This window comes from Athene cunicularia, assembly GCF_003259725.1.
Source record: "Athene cunicularia isolate RWA chromosome 7 unlocalized genomic scaffold, athCun1 chr7_part1, whole genome shotgun sequence".
In the NCBI taxonomy this organism is placed as follows: Eukaryota; Metazoa; Chordata; class Aves; order Strigiformes; family Strigidae; genus Athene; species Athene cunicularia.
Window position 1 is genome coordinate 22149866 of NW_020799107.1, and position 23352 is coordinate 22173217.

General features: G+C 39.2%; 1 protein-coding gene across 1 annotated transcript in view; it reads left to right on the top strand.

Moving 5' to 3' along the window:
- The window catches only part of ERCC3 (ERCC excision repair 3, TFIIH core complex helicase subunit), a 26944-nt gene extending 4478 nt beyond the window's left edge, over positions 1-22466 (top strand). Inside the window, exons 2-14 of the mRNA XM_026852487.1 lie at positions 1194-1430; positions 2088-2137; positions 3876-4011; positions 4221-4388; positions 5239-5443; positions 6122-6436; positions 7570-7754; positions 10633-10835; positions 14293-14389; positions 14578-14695; positions 15875-15993; positions 19537-19689; positions 20514-22466. Coding sequence (XP_026708288.1) covers positions 1194-1430; positions 2088-2137; positions 3876-4011; positions 4221-4388; positions 5239-5443; positions 6122-6436; positions 7570-7754; positions 10633-10835; positions 14293-14389; positions 14578-14695; positions 15875-15993; positions 19537-19689; positions 20514-20648 — 2121 coding nt within the window. The 3' untranslated portion in view covers positions 20649-22466. The remainder of the gene's footprint in view (positions 1-1193; positions 1431-2087; positions 2138-3875; positions 4012-4220; positions 4389-5238; positions 5444-6121; positions 6437-7569; positions 7755-10632; positions 10836-14292; positions 14390-14577; positions 14696-15874; positions 15994-19536; positions 19690-20513) is intronic.
- The last annotated feature ends 886 nt before the right edge of the window (positions 22467-23352 follow it).

Genomic DNA, 23352 nt, shown 5'->3' on the forward strand with positions numbered 1-23352 from the left:
GCGCCGCAGCCCCGGGCGGGTGACAGGTGGCAGCCAGTCCGCCCCTCACCGGTGGCGTTTGTACCGATAAGGCCGTCTCTTACCGGTAGGGTTTTAAGGGAAGCTGACAGGCACGTGTTTGGGTTTTTTTCCCCCATAAAGAATCCGGCGCTGTGCCGCGGACCGTCCGGCAAAGCCTGCGGGGCTCTGCGGCGTCAAGCGGGGGCACCGGGGAAAAGGGTTGTGTGGAGGGAGCGTGCTCCTGAGGTTGGCCCCGGCGCCTCTCTCGGAGCGACATTTGCGCTGGTTCTGTTGGGGTGGGAGAGCGCGGTACCTGCAGCGCCTGTGCGGGGACGAGCCGGGCTGTGAGCAGCGGGAGGCCACCCCAGATAAGGCCGCCAGCCCCTGCGGGCGAGCCCCACGCGAGGCGAATTGCTCCCCTCCCAGCTGCTGGTCCGCTCTCTGTCCCGCATACCCTGCTGTGGGTGCGCCAGCGACTGGGGAGGCGCTTCTGGGAGGGAGCGGAACGCCTCGTGGGAGCGACGGCATTGGCTGGTGACACAGGTGGGATCTCTTGTTGCTGTGACACAGCAGTGGGAATTTTGTGTTGGAATGAAACAGCCTTAATACAGGCTGGTCTCATTTTCTGCAGCTGGTACCATGTTTTCTCTGTGCTGAGAGGGACGTTAATAAACCTGTCCAAGGCTTGGCCACTAGTACAAGCGTATAGAGAAGAGGTGGCTGCCCTGCCAGCATCTGCAGGGTGTCTGTAACTGAATGCTGTGATGCCCAAATGCTATCTTTCCTCTTTAATTCAGTTCATGTAAAATGAATGAGGAGTTTGGTTTCAGGGGAATAGGGCTGGAAGTTTGCTTCTGCTCAAGCAATTTCCTTAGCATTAAAAAAGAATAAACACCCCAACATGTCTGTCTGGAAGAGCTCCATCGATCTGGGTGTGGTTTATTCTTAGTGCCATAGAAGGGACACGGACTAATCAATGTCTAGATCCTTGCAGAAGACAAAAGTTGGCTGTGTCTGCTTTCTTCTTTTTCTTGTAACCTTGTCATTAGGGCAAACACTTTTTTTTGGAACCCTGTGATCCATTACTCCCCAAATAGTGGACTGTCTCTATATCATAACATCTGCTTTATAGGAAATTCCTGGTTCTGTTCAACTAACACTTGTGCCTTCAGCAATTCTTTTTATTTCTGTAGGCTCCCGATGGGCATATTTTTCTGGAAGCCTTTTCTCCAGTTTACAAGTATGCACAGGATTTTTTGGTTGCTATTGCTGAGCCTGTGTGCAGACCAACCCACATTCACGAGTACAAGCTGACTGCTTACTCACTGTATGCTGCTGTTAGCGTTGGCTTACAAACAAGTGACATCACAGACTATTTACAAAAACTGAGCAAAACTGGTGTCCCAGACGGAATAATTCAGTTTATCAAGGTAAGACTATTTTTCGGCATTGGGAATATATCTGCTGCTACTACTAAAACCCTTCCCTGCTGCCTCTGCTTAGTTGATTTATGTTTTTAATAATTCATTGTTTTTACGTTCTTCTTCTGTTCCATCACTGTTTCAAGAAAAGAGAGGTTTTATCCAATTTTTTGCCTTTTTCTGTACTATATTGCTGCACACATATTATTTCCACAATATATTCTGTGTGGGATTTATATCTCTTTTTTTAAAAAAAAAAGTGTACCCAAGCATCTCTGTGCATACTTTCAGCCAGTAGAAATTGTACGTGGGGAAAGTTTCTTCAGATTTGCTCTGGAAGAAGAGTGAATGTGGGAAGCAGTCTGGAATAGCCGTGTGCTATAAAACATAGCCTACCTTATCCTGCAAGTATGTTTTTGCAGTCTTGGAAGCAGATTGGAATTGGGTATCAAAACTGAATATCTGTGACTGATCTGTGTGAGATGATGTGTACGTCTTCTGAAAACACCCTTTCAGGTTTGTTCCATAAGTATAACAACATTGCAAGTAAACATTTTAACATACCATGTTTCCCCACAAAGACCTAAACTGCATTGCAGTGTTTGATTCCAGATGTAGAATCACTCTTTTGCATATTCCTAATGACTGCTCTTGTTCTTTCAATAGCTGTGTACTGTCAGCTACGGGAAGGTGAAGCTGGTACTGAAACATAACAGGTAAGTGGCTTTTTCCTTAACTCGTGTGGCAGAAGAAGTCCTCCAAATGCACAGCTCTGCATAGTGAGTGGTCTTAGGAGCTGTTGAGTCTTAGAGCTCCCAACTGAGTGCAGCATCTATCAGTACAAGAGCACTTTTTCAGTTGTTGAAAGCACTTAATACGTTAGTCAATTAATTCAGTTTGGCTGTCCTGAACTACTACTGGTTATCACTACATTTTAAAGAGTAGGTTAAGCTTGTTTCTTTATTGCTTGGATTTGCAATATATCCTTAAGGTTTTCAGATGGTTGTTTCATTCATTCTTTCCTAATCTAAGTGAGCCAGGTTAGACAAATTTTTCTAAAGGTGTCCTTCAGTCTTGTGCATTCTGACCTGTAATCATTATTCGGGAAGGATGAGCAAATCCATTGGCAAGAGGTGCGTGTTTGTTGCTGTGTTGAATCTGATTTGTTTTAAACCCAGAGGGTAATGTTGGAAGGGACCTTGAGAGGTCAGCTAGTCTAGAGCTGACTAATTTTATCTAAACCTGTGATTCTGCAATAGGGAGAGGGAAAGGAAGGAGACAGCAGAAACCTAAAGCCTACGTCTGTACCTTGCCTTTGTTTTCTCTTTCTCTTTTATTTCATTTGCAAAGTTCTCTGTTGTCTGGACAGGTATAGATAAGCCCTGGGACTATAATAAAATGCTCTGCTTGTGCTGCTGCTTTTCTGAACCTGCTGCTTTGTGTAGAACTAATGGTAGTATTACTAGCAGGTTTTTGTCTGCTTCCTAGGTGTTTCTGAGAAAAAGATTTCTTCCATGCCACTTTTGTCTCTTTTTGTCTCATATTTTAACTATAATCTCTAACCAGCATCAGTGTTGATGAATTTCCAGGGAGAGAAACAGTTTTGGGACACACTAATTTAAATTTTTAGGTGGTTTGTTTTTTGGAGGTTTTGGATTTTTGTCTTTTGGGTTTTTTGGTCCTGTGGGCAAGAGTTTAAAGCACAACATGCAGTGTTTTCACAGACTCACCTCAATTCAGTCTCAAAAAAATTGCCTTGTGTCACATGTGTCCTGGTTCAGCTAGGATAGGGTTAAGTTTCCCCAGCAGACAGGGGGAAGGGATCTCCAGCTGGGTTATTCATCCCATGCTGACATCAGGTCCAGCCCAGCAGTGCGGGAACTTTTTCCTTTGTGGCTTTGGTCGTGGGGAGCACGGGGCTGTCTGTAACCATTGCGGTATTTCTCTGTATATCTTTTGTCTTGTTCACTGTTATTACTGTTTACTGTTGCTATCATTGCTACTGTTGTTGTTCAGATTGTTTATCACACTGTTGTACTAAATTTCTTATTTTAACCCAGGGTTTCTGCCTCACTGGCAGCCTGACCGGCTGAGGGTGGGGAAGGGGCAATGGCAACATGGTCTCTGGTCCCAGCAGGGCTTAAACCAGCACAACATGTCACAAATAAGATACATATGTGAGAGCTGTCTCTAGGCAATTCTGGAGTTTTCCCACTCGTATTATGCTAGAGAACATTTGAGCAAGATGAATAATCACATGATGCTTTTGGTATGAGGCATCTTTTTAAAATTTTGATTGCCATAATTTCTTGATTTTTGTATCATCACCCCCAAGATTGCATACTTGAGAGTGCATCTGGGATAGGTATATATTTAAGCATCTATATCACTCTTCCTGTAAGTTATTCAGTTCATTAGTTCATAAAAACGTTTTTCTTTGTTCTTTAATTTTAGGTATTTTGTGGAAAGTACCCATCCTGATGTCATTCAGCAGCTTCTGCAAGACCATGTAATCAGAGACTGTCGCCTGAGAAATGCTGAGGGTGAAGAAACAGAGCTTATTACAGAGACATTCACAAGTAAATCAGCGGTATGTTTGGGCGTGTTTTAAAGTTACTGAATTAACAGTGGATAAACTGTTTGAGTAGTTTAGAGTGGTTATTGTTTGTTGTATCAGCAGTTGCTTTCAGTTCTGTCAGCAATGATCTCTGCCTCCCTAATGAGCTCAGATTGGGGGGTGGGGGTGGAGTGTGTCTCTAATGAAACCCTTGGTGAAAATTCCTGTCCCATCTATTTCAGATTTCCAAATCCAGTGAAAGTGGGTTTGGTCCGTCCACATCACAGGGAGCAGATGCTCAGATTAAGCCAGATGTCGCGGCTGACTTATTTGAGTTTTATGAGCAGATGGACAAAGATGAGGAGGAGGAGGAGGAGGAAACACAGACAGTGTCCTTTGAAGTCAAGCAAGTATGAACATTTAGTCTCTGCATTTGTAGCTTTGGGGAATGTGCTCACAGGTCAGAAGAAGACTCCAGAGACTAAGGGAGGTTCCCCCATGAGCAGCTTAGTGTTGCTTTGTGCAAGACAAGTGAGAATCCAGTGGAGGGCAAATCTACTGTTGGTTTCAGAGCTTTTGGGGATATTTTTTCTTTTTTTTCCTGTTTGTTTTGTGATTCATGCAGAAGGAACTCTGTGGTTCTGACTTAACTTGAGAAGGGTAGCTGGAGGTGGGAGCAGTCTTGGCTTGAACTTCAGAGAGCTTTAGTAGAATTTCTCAAGTTGGTTTTGATGCCTTATTGGGAAAACGAGAATTTTTAAAAAAAGATAATGTAGTAGCTATTTTATTTATTTTAAAAAAACAACCCAACAATCTTAGTGAATGAATCAGCTGACATTGTGTATATGGATATGGAGATTTTCCAGATAACAAATGTGCAGCTTTGGTAGGTCCTTCTGTGTAACACACTGAACCTTTTGTGTCTGTTACAGAGCTCTTTGTTTCAGGACTTCACGGTGTAGTTTAGTCACTGCCGGATAAACAACACATCTGAGATTAATGTGTAGTGTTCTTCCATCTGTCTAAATAGTCCTGTCTAATATCGCTTGTTATTTAAAATACTTTTTTAAGGGGGGGCAGGGGTGATCACAAATAAAGTTTTTGAAAGTAACTTTAACTTTTGCAGACTTCATGACCATAAAAAATAAATGTTAACTTGAAATGGTACTATGTATAATTCAGCTGTTTGGGGGGAAAAAAAAAAAAATCATTAACTCATATGTGGAGAATTTACCATCTGAACCTTTGTTTCCTCTTCAGGAGATGATTGAAGAACTTCAGAAGCGTTGTATCCATTTGGAGTACCCCTTGCTGGCAGAATATGATTTCAGAAATGATTCTGTGAATCCTGATATTAATATCGATTTGAAACCTACAGCTGTCCTCAGGCCCTATCAAGAGAAAAGTCTAAGGAAGATGTTTGGAAATGGGCGAGCCAGGTCTGGTGTTATTGTCTTGCCATGTGGTAAGTTTCTGGGTTGGTATTTAGGGGTTTTGTTCTTTATTCATCTGTAGTGAAGTAACTTTTGAATATGACACCTGCTTAGATTTCAAACAGTAGTTCTTGAGAAAGAAATGAGGAATGTGATGATTGGTACAACCTGTAGGAAATGGTGGAAAAGGAGACAACAGGAGACTGCATCCCAGTGCCTTTGGTGCTGGGGATGGAGGAAGCACATAGGAAATAGAGCGAGGGCCTGAGAGTGTGTAAGGGATGCTGGAAGAAGCGTGAAGGAGGAATGGAAAGGTTTAAGCACTTGCTGTGGAGGGACCGAACATAGCTGGTGGGGGCAGTGGGATAGATCACATTTAGGGGAAGCTTTCTGTAGCCACTTGTAATTTAACATGCTTTTGAAATTAAGAAAACATTAAAATGATTGCTTCTAACTGGCAAAGCCATGTTTACAGTTATTTTCTTGAGGAAATGTGTGCAGTAGACAATCCACCTGGCTTTTCAGAAGCGAATACTCCGTTTCTGTAAGACTATACAAGACTATAAAACAACAATGAAGAATGTCCTTATATCATTCCATATCCTCTCACAGTTTTCCTGTTTTCCTTAGCTCTTTTCTTTTTTTTCCTCCCTCCTACTCCAGTGATATTTGAGAGATGACTAACGATCATCACTCTTCTTCCCCTGCAGGTGCTGGCAAGTCTCTAGTTGGCGTGACAGCAGCATGTACTGTCCGCAAGCGGTGCCTGGTCCTTGGTAATTCTGCAGTGTCTGTAGAGCAGTGGAAAGCCCAGTTCAAGATGTGGTCCACCATCGACGACAGTCAGATCTGCCGGTTCACTTCTGATGCCAAAGACAAGCCCATTGGCTGTTCTATTGCTATCAGCACATATTCCATGTTGGGCCACACAACTAAAAGGTCCTGGGAAGCAGAAAGAGTAATGGAGTGGCTTAAAAGTCAAGAGTGGGGCCTTATGATACTTGATGAAGTACATACTATCCCTGGTAAGGAAACGGTGTCCAAACCTTTCACGTTATACACACTGTTAATGTTACTCTGCTCTTTTAGAAGTGCTGGTTTTTTGTTGTCTTATGATTAATACAGTGAGTAAACCCATGGCCTTGGGTTCTGAGACAAGTAAACTGCCTTGTTCTTTCTTTCTTTCTTTGTTTTTTTCCCCTGATACTACAAAGTTTAGCTGTCCATTAGTTTTCTGAAACTCTTCAAATTAGGTGCTGTGTTTTCTGTAATGGCGGTGTAAAATATATAATAAGTGCCTTCTCATTTTGTGTAGGTTAATAAATTGCTCTTAAGATACCTGAATTACTTATGTATAATATTGATGTAGGCAAATTTGAACAGGAGAGGAATTCATCTGCCGCCTTTTCTTTTGAGATGTAGTAGCACTGTAGGGTAGCTTTTAATATCTATTTCTACTCAATAAAATCTGAGTAACCATAGTGATTACTGTTCAGAAATAGCTGTTGGATTTGAAATTACTATGTAATTGAGATCTATACTCTTGGAAAGCCATAATGTAGTATTAAAATCTGTGGAATAATCCTGGCTAAAAATACTCCCCAGGATTCTGTTAGCTGCTGTACCTCATTCTCATTATTTCACTTGAATATAATTTGGTGTCTGCAGGAATGATGGATTTCAGAAGTAGACCTTAATGATTAACTGCCATTTTACCAAAGCAGTGTGTTGCTGCCACCATTCTTTCACTTTTGTTCTTTACTGGTTTCATAAAAATTAAGGCTTAGAATCCCCTCTGTGATCTCTAGCAATACTAAAGAGTCCTTGTGTCATACTTCTTCCTATGAAATACTATATGACCTAAAGCAAGCCATGTGACCTCTGAATATATTTTTATTTTGGGAAATATAAAATATAAATATGCCAGAAGGTTTACTAGGATTTTCAGATTGCACTGAAGATGTAAACTAAAGCTGCAATTAGTACAAAGTTTTGCTGTAACACAGATTTGTTAGAAGTGTGTGTGAAATGGGGTAAAATTTCCCAGCACTGCTTGCTTTTGTTCAGGAGTTGATGAAAGTGTTTTTCTTAAGTTGCAGTATTTGTCTTCTAAATCCATTCAGGAAAGTAAACAGAAAATTTGTCTTGCATTTCTTAGCAAAAATGTTCAGACGTGTGCTCACTATTGTACAAGCTCACTGTAAACTGGGGCTGACAGCTACCCTGGTCAGAGAAGATGATAAAATTGTTGACCTGAACTTCCTGATCGGACCAAAGCTCTATGAAGCCAACTGGATGGAGCTGCAGAACAGTGGCTACATTGCTAAAGTCCAGTGTGCTGAGGTGATGCTCTGCTTTTTGGTACTACTAGTGTTTATTTAGTATGCTTATAACTTTTTTTTTAAGGAAGATGTATAAAATAGTAAGTATTTAACTGGGAAAAAAGGTGCCCTTATGACTTTGACTTTTCCTTTACTTTGTAGCTTAGTCAGGGCTGTGCCTGGTCAATACAAACACATGGCAAATGGAGTAGCCACCTGTTCTTCAGAGTGACTTCAGCACGCTCTCTTTGTGGGGATTGTGGTGCTTAATCAGCTGTCTCCAAGTCAGCATTCAGAAATGTGAACAGAGGTTGCAGTTTTGTCGACTTACTTCGATGCAGTTGACATTCGTGTTGTCTGACTTGACTTACCGCAAGTTCAGGTCTCTGTGGTAGCGTTAACATTGTGTTATGATGAGCGTAACATCAGGTGGTATGCTGGAAGATGCTTTATAGAGACTTCGGCTTGCAGACAGTCTTTCGTTGTTTGGGGAAAATTCTTGTAGCTCTTAAAACAAAGACAGTTTAAAAAACATAAGAAAACACATGCTTATTTCAGGCCTGAATATCTGAGGGTGAAAATTAAAAACATAAGACTGAATCTTACCATTTATTTACAATATAATGGTTGAACTCTGTTCTTTCCAGTGTGTGGATGAGAGAAAAATCTGGCATCAGATAAAGTGGAAACCTTTCACACAGGCACATTGGAATGTTATAGTAACCTTTCTGCAAACATATCTGTTACTTCTCCAAGCCATCAGTATTTATGAGCTGTATGTGGTTTCTGTGTAACCATCAGTGGGTTTCTTTTTCATTAACTTGTCCAGATTCCCCATGAATAGAAGTAAAGTTTTAGCACCTACATGTTGTGACAGAGTTTCATAACGTAAATGTCTCCTGTTTTTTTCCTGGGGTGCTTTTTTGCTGTCTTGCTACTTTCACACACTTCTCCCTTGCTCTGGTACTGGAATAATACCAAATTGGCTATTCTACAGTATATATATTTTAGAAAATGGAGTTTGTAGAATGAAAAAAGCCCACAACTATTTTTAAGTAATGTAATGCAAGTGAAGAGCATCTAGAAAGTAACTAGCTTGAAGGGAGAGTAACCAGTCTGCAGGTTCAAATTTGACTGTTTAAGCACTTTAATTCTGTCTTGGGAGCATAACTCTTCTCAGTCTCTGAACTGCCCTTTAGACTTTGAAAAAAGCAAAGAATCAAAAAAAGCAATGTTGATGACTGATAAATAGCAAGTCTAATACATGCACAACTGTACTGCATATTTGTTTGGATTTTCTTGACATGTTGTTGAGAGGTAGCATCTTTAATGAACGACTTATTCCTGGTAGCCAGGGAAAATGTCTGGTTTGCTCTTGAAGTGCGGTTCTTTCTAGGTGGCAAGAGAGGGCAGTGCTGCTGTCTGGTAAGGCAGGTCATGGTCATTGCAGGTACTAGTCTTTCACTGCTCTAACAGAGAACAAGCAACACACTTAAAAGAAGTTTAAAAAAAAGAGAACAAACCTGTTCTTTAATTATATTTTTCAGAGTTTTGTAATTTACAAACACTCTTTTTTTCCAGCCACCTTACTAATTTTTTTGGCTTGGAGCACGCATCTTGCAAAATATAAAAATGAGAAGATCGTTGTGGTGAGAAGTAGATCTCACCCATTTCCAAATCCAGAAGAGTGTAGACATAAATGAAAATATATTCACTTTGCCAGGTAGTCAAAGGCATTAAGCAATAGATTAATTATTTTACTGCAATCAAATGTTATTTATCTCATTCTCACGTTGAAATACTCTCTTCTGATTTAACAATTTTATATCTTTCATGTAGACAGCATACAATAACAATGGAGCCTATTCAATGCATAAATTTATTGTTAATGTAGTCAGGGATGAAAAAAAGCCTCATCTAGCATTCAACTCACTGGAAAAAAATGTTTTGAAACAAAAAGTAGTTCTTAACAGTACAGAACAATAGAGGTTGTTTAAATAAACTCCTGTGAATTGTCACATAACTTTCTTAGCTGAATGATGGTTATGGAAGAGGCTTTTCTTTGCAGTATTCTGTTAATTTGTACCATGCAATGAATATGGGGGAATAACCCATGTACCACAGAAGGAATATCTTCTAAATTATATGCACTGCAGGGTGTCATTATATGCTATAGATAGTGTCATTGCATTGGCATAAACTTTTTACTTCATAATTTTTTCTATTTTCATGCTACGGTAGGAAAAAAAAATCTCAGTAAGCTTAGACTTGTGCAGTACTGTGATCTGTATTTACATAATAAAATAATTGCTTAGGAAAACCTGTTGAAATATTCTTATGAATCCTAGTGTTCTGGAAGTTGTAGACTCAACAGCTGTTAAAGTTCATTCCTTTGTGGGTATATGAAAATAAGATTGATAAATTTGTTCTGTAATGGAGACTAAATGTGTCTCTTAGCTTTCATAATATGGATGAAAATTATTTTTTATGGGAAAAGCTTTGACTGCTGTGACAGGGAGATTACACAGTTCATTCCCTTAATTATTGTGCTGTAAAAAGTAGTAACATACAGTAAAATCATTAAGTATGAAACATAAAGGAAGTATCTTCCAGTCCTGTCCCAATCCCATTGCCTGTTTCTGTTGTGGATCTCACTGCCAAAGCATTTTGGAAGGTCAGAATATTAATGATGTTAAACATTTGGCAGTGCTGGAGACTACACCATTGAGTAGCTTTCATTTTGGTACAGAAGTTACTGTGTTAAAATCTGTGGCTTGTACCATACAGAAAGCCATAATGCATTATTGTCTCCCAAATATCTTTTCAATTCCCACTGGAATAAAATAAACTAATAACAGAGGGTTACTCTGTGTGTGTGTGTGCATGTTTTCTAATTCTAGGTTTGGTGCCCAATGTCACCTGAATTTTATAGAGAATATGTAGCTATCAAAACAAAGAAGCGAATACTGCTGTACACCATGAACCCAAACAAATTCAGAGCCTGCCAGTTCCTGATTAAGTTTCATGAGCGACGGAATGATAAAATCATCGTATTTGCTGACAATGTGTTTGCATTGAAGGAGTATGCAATCAGACTTGGGAAGTAAGTGTTCACAGCCAACAATGGCGCTTATTTTCCTCCTTCCTGGAAAATTGTAATCTCAGAGCTTTCAGTAGTCTTTAGATATTTCTTGTAATACTTTGATTTAACTCCAATCCTCCTATATAAAAAGGAGCTTGGGAGGGTATTTTTTTGGGTGGATTTTATTGGCACTGCAACATTATTTTGCTGTAGAACCGTTTGAAAAGAATCTCTGATTAGCACTTGCCTCAGAGGAGTTTTCATCTAAGATTTCTCTGGAAGACTGTTAGTATTTCTCCATTAAAAGCCAGTGGAAAAAATGAGGGGCTTTAAAAAATATCACTAGAACTGTCCTTGAACAGATGGTAGCTTCCCCTATTTCTCTGAGGCAAAGGTTTTCAAATAGACACTCCCTGGATCTTTCAAGATCTTTGGGGATCCAAGACATTCATTCTTCTTCAGGTTCTCTTGGTCTAAACCTTGTCTAAAAAACCTAAGACAAACTTTTGGGGATTCTGTGCTGTGGCAGTGCACTGTCTAGATTACTACTGTAATCTTTTGATAAATTGAAAGGATATTGCTCCCATGAGCTTCTTGGCTACATTAAATGACTCCTTACATGAGTGTGGTTACAGAAGGTTGTATAAATAGAATTGAATGAGGGGTTAGCTTCAGTGTGTCTGTGCGGTTTGGGGGGAGGTGATCAGGGAGAGTGTTTGCTAAGATCAGACATAGAGCAGTTACTGGGGAAAATAAGTATAGAAGCTGGCCTCATCCTTTCTTTGACAAGCCCAAATAGCACCTTGCTTGCTGGAAGCTGTGGGGCATTTTAACTGTGTATGATTTCATGTCTAGGAATTTCAGCGGTACTTCTTAGTAAAACCACAAACAAGCCTAACATTTCCCAAAATTCATGATTAGTTTTGACTGTAGATTAACAGCTGCGTTGTGCTGGCTTGCTGTGACATCAAACAGTAAGCAGAGCTAATGATGCTGGATGAATTCCAACACCCGTGGTCTCTTTCCTTTTTTTTTAATCTGTCTGGACAGCGATTAGCTGTAATGATGCCTCTGGAATGTTTCTAACAGTGTTCAGTGCACCACAAACAAGCCTTTAGCAAAGACGATGCTGGGAGGGGGCACTTGCTAAGTAGCACAGCAGTTTTTAAGTGGGGTAGTTGCTGTGGAAGCATGGCAGGAAAACCAGGTGAAGAAAGGTGCTTGCTTTTCGTGTTCTTGAGTGAATTCTCCATTTCTCACATCATGTATGGAGCTCCAGGTTATAGGGCTGTCAGTGTTAGAAAGAAAGGAGGTTTGCAGTGCTGGATAAAGGTGAGGGAGTCTTTATTTTAACTAGAGAATATTCTCTCATAGTTTGCTGTGAGCAAGCTGAAGCAAAGGGAGCTGTTGGTTTGGGTGGGGCAGGAATTACATGTGTAAGGAGGAGAGAGCAGCCTGACGGGTGCAGCAGTAGTGGCCTGTGCTGGCCCAGCAGCGGGATAGTTCCCACTGCACTTCTGTGACCTGACTGAAGCACTTGGGGTGGGTGGGTTCCTGCGAGGAGGGAGAGATGGCCGTGGTCTGGCCAGCTCTGCAGCTTCTCCCTTGCCCTCCTTTCTCTTGGTGCTGGCAGGGAAAGGCCATGCACATGACAGGAATTATTTTCACTATAATTTTGGGGCCACAGAATTCAAATCTGTTTTGCCAGCTTTTGCTCTGTCATGAGTTTGTCAGCCATTATAGTATAGCTCATGTGCTGACTGTTTTTTCATGGTGTTATTAATATGTTTAAATCACTGTTTCTGAAGGACTATGCCTCTGTGGTTTTGACAGTTATGTCAGTTAATGGGAGGGGGATCTATCTTTGCAACTCCCTCAATTGTCTTTTTGCAGTGAGGAAAAGGAATTGTTTTAAAAAAAAATAATCAGTCTAGTATTGGATGTTGTAGGTTCAGGAAGGTACTCAGTTATGTGTTAATGAATTATTGTCAAGTAGGGTCCATAAAATGGTTGATAGACAGAAGTTCCAGGTTATTCTGTTCTTAAAAAAATGTGTTTGAACCCTTCTTGGTGGCTTTAGGAAACAGAAGGCTCACAAATGCTTTAATTTCAGTTTAAAACTTCCATTTAAGTTTTGTTGGGGATTAAAGTAATCACAATTTAAATATTAAACAAAATTTTAAATAAGGCTTAAAATGTTACTGAATGCTACTAACTGAATAATAACAGTATTGTTTCAGAGTTGACTCATTTGCCACTTTCATTTTTTAGCTGTGTTTTTCTAAAAATCTGCTTAAATACACTAAATAGAAGAATTAGATTAGAGGTGACTAGGATTGTTTGTTAGAATAAAAACTGGAATAAAGTTTGTAGTGAAGAAAGCAAGAGGAGCCAACACACAGGAATTAACTGATAAGAATACAAAACCTTAGTGCTGTGCACTGCATGTTTATGTTCAGCTACCACCTGTGTATGTGCAATATTAAAAGTTAAATGAAACGTTTGAGGTTGGTTCCTTGTGTTAGAAATAATGTATGTAAGTGTGAACAAAATAGAAATTGTAGAACTTGATTCCTGGTATTTGGAGATGCTTGTTAATGAGCATTTGGAAAAGTAGCGCAACAGATGAAAAAGTAGTGGCTATGTGCTCCTGCATGCCTCTCATTCTTTATGTGGGCTTTGCTGTTTCTAGCTGCTTTTTTTTTTAAAAAAAACCCTCTCCGCAGGCAGGAAGAAAACAGCCAGAAATTTTCTTGGAAAATTCATAGTAGCCCAAGTTACTCATGAAGTTTGTGGGTGACTGAGAGTTTGTGTGAGCCTTCTGGGTTAAGATATTAAATGTTCCAGGTGATTCATCATCAAACCTTAGAAACCTTAGGTGAAATGCCACTGTGAGCTGTTCATGGCCAAGGAGTTTTTGGGACCTTGTTCTTATTTCAGTAGGTCCAAAAGGTATTAGGAGGGGCAAGAAATTAGCTTCAAAAGCAAGAATAATTTTCCCAGAACAACATCCAGGAGCCAGCTTGTGATGCTGAGTGTATCATTGGTAGAGAAGCCTGGATTTTCAAGTGTTTAAATAGGAAGCAAAGGTTGCAGCTGTCAATGTGCTAACTCAGTAGATTTGAGGGAAAAAAATCTCTTATTTTAACAGCTGCCTTCAGTCTTTCATGTAGGCTTAGCAAATGTATTCAGTCTGTTGATATACAGCTTCACTGGTGCATGTAATTGCACAACATTTATAACTGTCAGAATTTATTTCTGGCAGACTGGGTTGCTGCAGAGGGTTCCACAAACAACCGGGTAGCTGCCATAAAGAGCCAAACAAGCTAAAAGTAAACCAAGCTGTAGCAAAATCTGGTTTGTTTTTGTATAATTCAAATGTGTACTGCACTCCCTGCCATGAGTATTTTAGTACTTCATAAGAGATGGTTAAGAAATCTTGAATTCATTTACTTTGCATATGTTCTATTCTTTTCAGACCCTATATATATGGTCCTACTGCACAAGGTGAAAGAATGCAAATTCTACAAAACTTCAAGCACAATCCAAAAATCAACACTATTTTCATTTCCAAGGTAAGTGAGGACATTCAGCATGTCCCTGTATCCATCTTCGGTGTGAACTTTATTTAAGAGCAAGTTACACATGCATGTTGTCCATTGACATCTTTGTATCACAGCTCACAAAGGTGTACTTTGTATTAAGTCTTTGCTGATGACATATGGAAGTACGGTACTGCTCAGAGGCTGCTTCTCTGTTACAGGTAGGTGACACATCCTTCGATCTGCCTGAAGCCAATGTTCTGATTCAGATTTCATCCCATGGTGGGTCTCGAAGACAGGAGGCTCAAAGACTGGGACGAGTGCTGAGAGCCAAAAAAGGTAAATGCAGTGGGTGTTGAGCTGTGGGCCTTGGGTTGCGGTATCATAGAACTGCAGAGAAACTGGATGTACATGCCACTTGTTTTATATTGCCCTTGGATTATGTTTTAGTCAAAGAGAATGTGCCTATATACCAGTGAATGGAAATGAAGCATTTTCTGGGTCAGAAAGCTTTGCATTGGGAAAACTTCCAAAGGACAAAAAATGCTGAAGGAAAATTAATTTCTTCTTTGGTCGTTCTTTCACTTTTTCTTGATAATTTCCTCAACATGAATTTGTTTTTTAAAAAATCCTAGTACTAGTCTTAAAAAGCAAGTCTCTAGAAAGCACATTTTTGAGACTGCAGATTACTTTCTTTAAAAAATGGGATTTAGTTTCCAGATAGCTGTGTTCTTGCAAAGCATACCAAGGAGCTTTTTGTTTAGAAAAATGATTCTTAAAATACCTTCTACTTGGATTTAAGGTCTGCATACACTTATTTTATGTGCAGTTTATGCTTGTTACAGCTGAGACCTTGTTTAAAAACACCTACGGAAACATGAAAAACATTCATGTTAGTGAATTAACAAAGTCTTAGTGAAATCTTGTTTTTTAAAAGAGGACCCAGTGCTGGTTGGGTCATAGATCTTAGGGACTGTTAAGTTTAAAAAAATAAACTATACACATCCTGGTATATCATTGGGCTTTAAATAGCCCTGTGATTTCTTAGCTAAATATCTTTGTCTCACCTTCTTTAACGCGAAACCACTTCAAACTCCAGTTTACATTGATAAAACTTTTCCTTTGTCTTTTTATATTGATTTTTTTGGACATTTGTTACAATACTTGCTCTTGACCTTTTACTTCTTTACATACTAGACTTTAAAATAACGTTATCTTTCACATTGCCTAGCAGTTCTTCTCAGAGCACCAGTGTGATTGTGTTAGTCTACATTTTCATTTTTTCCATTTTTTCCTTTTTGCCCATTCTCAAGTTATTAAGAACAAGAGTAGGAATTTTCATTCTTTCCATGTATTTTGTCAATCAGTTTTTGTAAGGTCTGGGTGCAGCTAAACTTTGCAAATTATTTTTGTGTAGAGACAACTTATTTAAACACCTGTTTTAAGTATTCAGTCCTTTTTTGTTCTTTGTTGCAGTGTTCCAAACAGAGCTAATCACTCAATGTTGTTGTCTCCTAGGCATGGTTGCAGAGGAATACAATGCCTTTTTTTATTCTCTTGTATCCCAAGACACTCAGGAAATGGCATATTCAACGAAGCGACAACGGTTTCTTGTAGATCAAGGTTATAGCTTCAAGGTAACTTGTCCCTTCTATTTATTATACTTGGGGCCTAAGAATATAACTTTCATACTCTTTCATGTTGGTATTAGGTCAGATACTTCAGAATTCTGGTTGTGTAATGTATTAATGAAAGTTTTGCTTGCAAGCAAGAACTGTTCCAGTATTGTTTTCTCATCTATATTGCTGCGAGGGTAGATACAAGTAGCTTAGCATAGCTTCTAGAAAGGTAAGTATCTGAACTTCAAACCAAGCACCCGCTGGTGAATGAAGCAGAATGTTTCTTGCATGGTTGGTTTATATTTATGCTGTTCAGTTGCCCACCCGTGCAGGCCTCCTGAATGCATTGTCGTACTGGTTATGCGTAATGCGTTGTTGGTAGGTTTCATGTCAGAGTGGCCAGCAGCTATTCAGAAAACATGCAAAATATCACAAGTCACAAGTAATTTCCAAAGAACTGCAGTCTCAGACCAATATTTTGCTACGGGGAGAAAGTTTTTTTCCTTGTGGCTAATGACAACATACAACAGGCAGGATTCATTCACCCTACATTCATACATCTGACTCTGGGAATCACAAGGTTAGGTGTCTGAAGTGTCTACCAACCCATTCCAAAACAAATCCCTTTCGGGGATCTTTGTCCACACACTAATCTTGTGCACTGTCTCCACAGTGCTGCCCAAAGCCTACAGTGGTACAGAAAATCGTTCAGGATGCAGATGTGTTGATACAGTGGTTCTGTGTTAGCAGAAACTGGAGTTAAATTCTCTGATTAGGAGCCTTCCCAATAAGAAACACTGCAGAGAAGAAGAAGAAGAAAAGATAAGGCTCCCATATCTGTCTTTAGGGAACAAGATCATGCTTAGGGCATTGACAGAATCATGCAAGGATTGCACAAGGTGCAAGGGCACGCAGCCTCCGTGGGATTGCACGTGAGCATAGCTGTTAAAGAGCTTTTCCTCATGAGGTGTACAGGCACAGGCACTACAGGACATCCCAATGGGTAAAACCGCTCTGAACTGCTGCTGTGCTGAAATAAATTGCTCTGTAATCACTGGCCTATTAAAGAGAGCTTTAAGGAGGTCCTTACACCAAAACAGACATGTCACACTCCTTATAGGTAAAAACCTTGTTTTGCTTTGTAGTGAAAGTATTTTGACAAAATTATAGATCAGTACTAAGCTGCAACTAATTACAGAAAATGCATCTATGTGGCTATAGCCAAGAAGATTAGAGAAATCCCTTTATGTATATTTGAATGCATTGGATTTGAGAACTAAGAGGCTAAAATAGAGGGATTTTGCTTTGCAAGGAACACCTAGTCCTAGGAGTTTTGGTGTAATACAGAAAAAAACCCCAGTGCAAGTGTCAACTGAGTATCTGGAGCAACATTTTAGCTGAGCAGTAGTGGAATGTTCTTTATTTGCAGTTTAGGAACAAAATGTTTAGAATATGTATTTTCTGCTGTTGTCCAGATTTTAAGCTTTAGCCATAGCTGGCATCAAAAAATAATAGGGCTGGAAGAAACTTCCAAGAAACCATCTATTCTGTTTCTTCATTCCAAAGCAGGATCAACTATGTATATGTCCTCCCCAGCACATGTTTACCTTCTTACTCTTCCAAATCTGGAGACTACCTCATCTTTAGGTAATTATTTCAGTGCTGATGTCCTCTCCTTCAGAATATTTGTTCCTAATGCCTAAATTACTAAAAATTCATTACTCCTTTTAAAAGGGTAAGAGTTTTCAAGTTTTTTTCTGAGAACTTAATTTCTTCTTGCCATCTCTCAAAAGCTGCATTATCTGTTTTGCATCAAAAAGAGGACTGGAATAAATTTTTTTTTTTTCTAGATCACTTATTTTGTCTGTAATTCTTAAATAGGAGCTTTGTCATCACAATTTACTGCTGGGAGTCTAATTATCTAGTGGTTTTTTTTTTTTATTAGCTAACGATAGTTTAATTACTTAGGTTTTTATTTAGAGACTGAATGTAGGATATATTAAATTTTAAATCAATAGCAGAACTCCTCACTTTATCAAAGAATTGGGGATAACTCTAAACTTGGCATCTGTTGAACAGTTTAAAACGAAAGATGACGCAGTGGGAATTCTTTCTGTTCTATGAATCACATTAGCACTGTTTTGCAACCACAACTGGAAACTGGCTAATGCAATTTAAAACTGCTTTTCGTGACTCATTTTTCTTTATTTTTGAGATAATCATAACACATATGCTTCTAATTGAACAAGAAGGGGGAACCACAGTGTTCCTTTAGCCATATATTAGGACAGGTTGCTCCCCTGAATGGATTCTTAAAGCTTAGGGAAATTTCTCAGAAAGACATCCATTTTGAATTAGAAATTGCCATTGACAAAAACCCACAAGAGTGATTATTCATTCTAGTGTTTCATTACCTTGTTTTTCAAAAGCAGTACTTTGTGTCTAATGTGGATTTGTTTTGCCTTAAACTGTATTTGTATTGTTTTATCTGTCTTTGTGATCAGATCCCCCAGATTACTGAAGCAATTAGTATTTAATTGTAGTGGCTCAAGAGATAGACTGAAAAAGAAAGATGAGGAGGGGGAAACACTACATAATCAAGTAGGATGTCTTTCTCAAAACCTCTTCAAGTTGGAAACAACGGGAAAACTGAGATTCTCATGTATAAACATGTGGTTACCAGAATGCATTTAACTGCAGGAAAAATTCTTGTGAAACTTTCAAAATACTTCTAATTAAGAGAGCAAGCTGCCTATTGTAAAGCTTTATAACAGAAATTTGAGAGCTTTTCAGTTCTTTGGATGAGGTTTTCAGCTAATGGAGTAAATGCCACTATATTGCCAGTAGATGGCATGTGCCCTGCATCCATGGTTATCAGATGAGTTACTTGAGAGTTTCATAGAGAGCAAACATAACAGCAAAGTTACCTTGTGTCTAAGTACACAAACATGGAGTCGTTTTGCTCTGATGATGATGGTTTGTTGCAGGTTGAGGCCTTGTTTCTCAACAAGTGATCATACATCTCGATTTGTTAGGGGTTTTATTCCCATATTCCTCAATGTATTGCTAAAAATCTCAGTGTCTGGAAAGCTAGTGGATTATTTTTGTTAAATATAGTATAAAGTACTAGTTCTTAAACTAGACAAATCTAGAGCCCACAGCATGAAGCTAACCTTGCAGTGAGTTGAATGTGCATCTGAGATTTATGTGCTTTGGTCAGGTTCTTGGTTAAGCTGGTATGGACAGTGTTTGTCTGACATTCTCTGTCCATAGCTTTTCTTTTGTTTTTCTTTTCTATTTTCCCCTTCTTTTTTACCCCAAAGGTTTGTATGCATTTCCAGCTGGAATATAACAAGGGATGTATGTGTGTATATATATGTACATGACTTAGCAAGATTTCATATTTATCTGTGCTACCCATAGTGTTAAGCTGTCCAGATCATTAATAAAAGTTCAAAGGCAGTTCCAACAGGATATGGAATCAGAAATCCTTGTCTTGGTTTTGAATAGCTAACAGTGAGGAAGAAGAGCCCTCAACTTGTACGGTGCTCTGGTTCTTAGGTAATAACAAAGCTTGCTGGCATGGAAGAAGAAGAACTTTCATTTTCATCCAAAGAAGAACAGCAGCAGCTTCTCCAGAAAGTCCTGCAAGCATCTGACCTGGATGCTGAGGAGGAAGTAGTCGCTGGAGAATATGGTTCAAAGTCGGCTCAGGTAATGAAGAATGCTTTGAAAAGGATGACCACAAATGTGACAGAACCAGACCATTGCATTCTAATTCTAAATGTGATGCCATCATTGATGCACTAGTGTCTTTGTGAAACATTGGAGAACAGATTTTTTTTTTAAGTTGCATTAGCACTTAGCTATTTGAGTAATTCACTTGTTGGGCACTAGAAAGAAGTTAGATGTGGAATTCATGTCCTTCTGGAGATAACAGATCTATTGTTAGAGAATTGGAAGTAAACCTTCTAAGTCACAAGCAATGAAAATATTTTAAAACATTTTTAAGATGCATGTATGTCACAGCACCTACTCTTTGTAGTGGCACTGTGCTCCTTGAATCATGCCCTGATTTCCTCATGCCCAGAGGACAGAAACATAAGGGCCACTTCTGTTCATTTTCAAGAGAAGTACTGTTACTGTAGATAGTAGTTTGACACTTTCAGCAAGAGATATTAAAAAAATAAATAGCCTGAAACATTTATTGATACATAAGTTAAAGTCAAGGTACAATGTGGTAAATTTTTTTTTCGGGTTAATTTTTAGTTAAATGGCATTGTGATGAAATGCATTAGGAATTCTCACTCTAAGTTCTCTTTCCATATTAAACCTTACATATGTTTGTATACTTATGGTAAATGGCAGCCAGTGACTTTCATTGTAAAAATTCTTCTTAAGAAAAATATCGGAAGGCTTTTTGGCATTGAGGTCACTAAATGAACAGTCCTGCCCAGCAGCCAGTGGGCATCAGTTGTTAGAGTCAGTCTATCTAATCACACACCAAGCACTTACTTTTTTTCTCCTCTTACTTGCAGGTGTCACGTCGTACGGGCACGATGAGCTCTATGTCAGGAGCAGATGATACAGTTTACATGGAATACCACTCTTCACGGAGTAAGGCATCTTCAAATAAACACATCCATCCGCTGTTTAAACGCTTCCGGAAATGATGCCCTTCATGTGTGCATTTTGCTAAGACTGTGGATCCATGTACCTGTTTCCATAACTAAAAATAAAGAGTTGAAATTTCTGATAGGTCCTTCAAAAGACTTTTTATATGCATCTATATAGCCACATATTTACTTAGCAATATATGTGCTTTCATGGGTGAATGTGAAAGGCAAAAAGGAACTAAATCTTACTGCAGAAAATATATTATCCAGTGACTGGATCCTGGTTATACCTGTCTGTTTTTCAGGGTAATTTAATAGAATTTATTTTTATCAGCTAAAGACCCTTTTTCAGAAGACTTCTGGAAAGGTTTTGTAAATGAAGTTTGTACTGATGTTTGAAATGTTATTTATCTGATTGTTGTGTCTGCCCAACAAAATACTGTTTTTTAAAATGCTTAAATAAAAATCATTCACTGAGCTGAACAAATCCTGATAGGAGCACTTTACATAATATTTTTAAACTGGGAGCTAATTTATACTTACAGCTTAACCTGTCTTAAAATTCTACTGTTTGGAAATACTTTGAAGTTCAAAGACAAGGAGAAAGGGGGACTCTCTTTCCAAAGTGAACTCAAGTAAAGCATTAGTAAATACAAATACAATCTGTGCTCTGTTTTCCTCATTTTTCTTGCTGCTTCCAAGAAGCTGAAATAAAAGCTCTTAACCTTTTCATTTATATTCTATTTATCAGCCATGCAATAAAACCATCATAAGTGCCAAACAGTGCATTGTCACTGCAGAAATTATTGAATCAAAAAGTGTTTTGACTCGTCAAAAGGTGAGTTGGAAGCAGAGGTGTGAAGAAAGATTCCTGAGATTGTTTTTTTTTTTCTTAATGAAGACTGCAGTGTGTTTCTAGAAAATTTGAGGAGAGGTGGGGGTGGTTTGTGGCAGAAGAATGCTTTTTAAATAACGTCTCCTTAATATTGTAGGTTATGGTACTTGGTATTGTATTATGAGGTGGGTTTTTGCTGAGAGTTTGTAGAGCTTTAGGAGCAACCTATGAAATAACATTGATCTTGATCTGTTAGTTCAAAATAGGTTAGTATAAATCTTTACTGTACTGAAAGGCGTATATATGGTAGTTATCCTGGTTATATGACAAACGTGCTTCAGAACAATATTCTGCTTCTTACTAGCATAAATTCACAAATTGAGATTCTAGAAATATTGGAAGCATAATTCAGAACACATGGTGCTTGTTTTCAGTCTCTGTATCAGGGTCAGGTAATTTTGAAAACAGAACTGATCTGGTTCAGTTTAAACTTTGTTTAGTCTCTGAGCCCTACTCCATAATGCCTGGTTCTTTTGTTCCTAGTCTTCTGTCTCACAAACTGGGACCAGCCATGACAGTGCTTGAGTGGCTTGTATGGGAGAGATTAATGTGCAGTATACTGGTGCTCATTTTCTCTCCCCAGTTTTAAAGCTTTATTTACTTCTATCAGTAATTCAGACCAGCTCTTGTGGCAAGAGTTAGAAAAATGAAAATTTAGTATAATGGGAGGACTCTGACAATGGGAAGGTTGGGCAAATCAGCCCATGTCCCTCTGCATAATTCTAAGATGCTTTATGAATTGCCTTGGAACTGTTCTCCACTCTTCATAAACTTGGAAAAATCCCAACCTACTAAATGTGGAAATGACTTAATAGTAGTACTAATTTTTGTAATTGTGGCACTAGTAGCTGGATTTAGGACAGCACTGTAGTTCTTATGTCGTAAATCTTTGCTACAGTGACTGATGATCTTACTCTTCTAAGTAATGGGTCTTTGTGGGATGCGGTACTTTCAGCATCAATAAAGCATAATGATTTTATGAGGTAAAAATGACTCCATGCTTCTGTAATAGTGTGTTGGTATTCAAACTTTAGATTTAATTACTTTGATATGATTATTGCAGTAATTACTGCCTGCTATTACTCCAGACTGTAGCTGCATGTGGCAGACTGGTATGCATTTACTCACTACAAAACAGTTGCTGCTGCGTATGGTAGCATCTGTACTGGAATATAGTCAGTTCTGCTTTCCAGATACGGGTCAGTCACTGAGAAACACCGCTGGTTCCTGGGGCTTTTCTTGTACTGGCCCCTCACTACTCCCGCAGAGCAGCAGTGCTGAGGTGCTCCCGCAGTCTGGCAGAGCTCCTGACCCAACGGCCGCAAGACTGCTCCAGAAATAATTTGCAATCCCAGCTCTCTAGGAAACTCTATTGTCTTGCTCAGTCACAAAACTCAGCGTTTTGTCAGGTGGGTGTCTTATTTGAAGCAGTACTGTAGACTCCAGCCCTGACGCTTCACCATGACCAGGTAGGGTGTGGTGGGCTCTCGCTGCCCTGAGGCCTGAATCCAAAGAATCCGGGCCCCAGCTCTCTTGGGAGTGCAGTCAGGTCCTCACATGCTCTTGTTGGCCAACGCTTCTCTTGCACAAATGGATAGCAAGATCCCTTGCTAAGTAGACTGTGGAAGCAACATGGCTGAGAGCTCCATGTTTGCCTTAAAAATGGTGCTTGCACAACACTGTGTTTCCTAGCAGCAGCACGGTGCAATACAGTTCGTGGATCCAGATGACTTGCAAATGAACAGTGATAGCTAGATGATTACCCAGAAAGGATTTGTTTGTTGTAGGGCTCCAGCTGAACTGGGGCAAAATAACATTGGTGTGGCAAAGCTGTGTTTCAGACCATGAGCAATGGCAGAGGCAGGT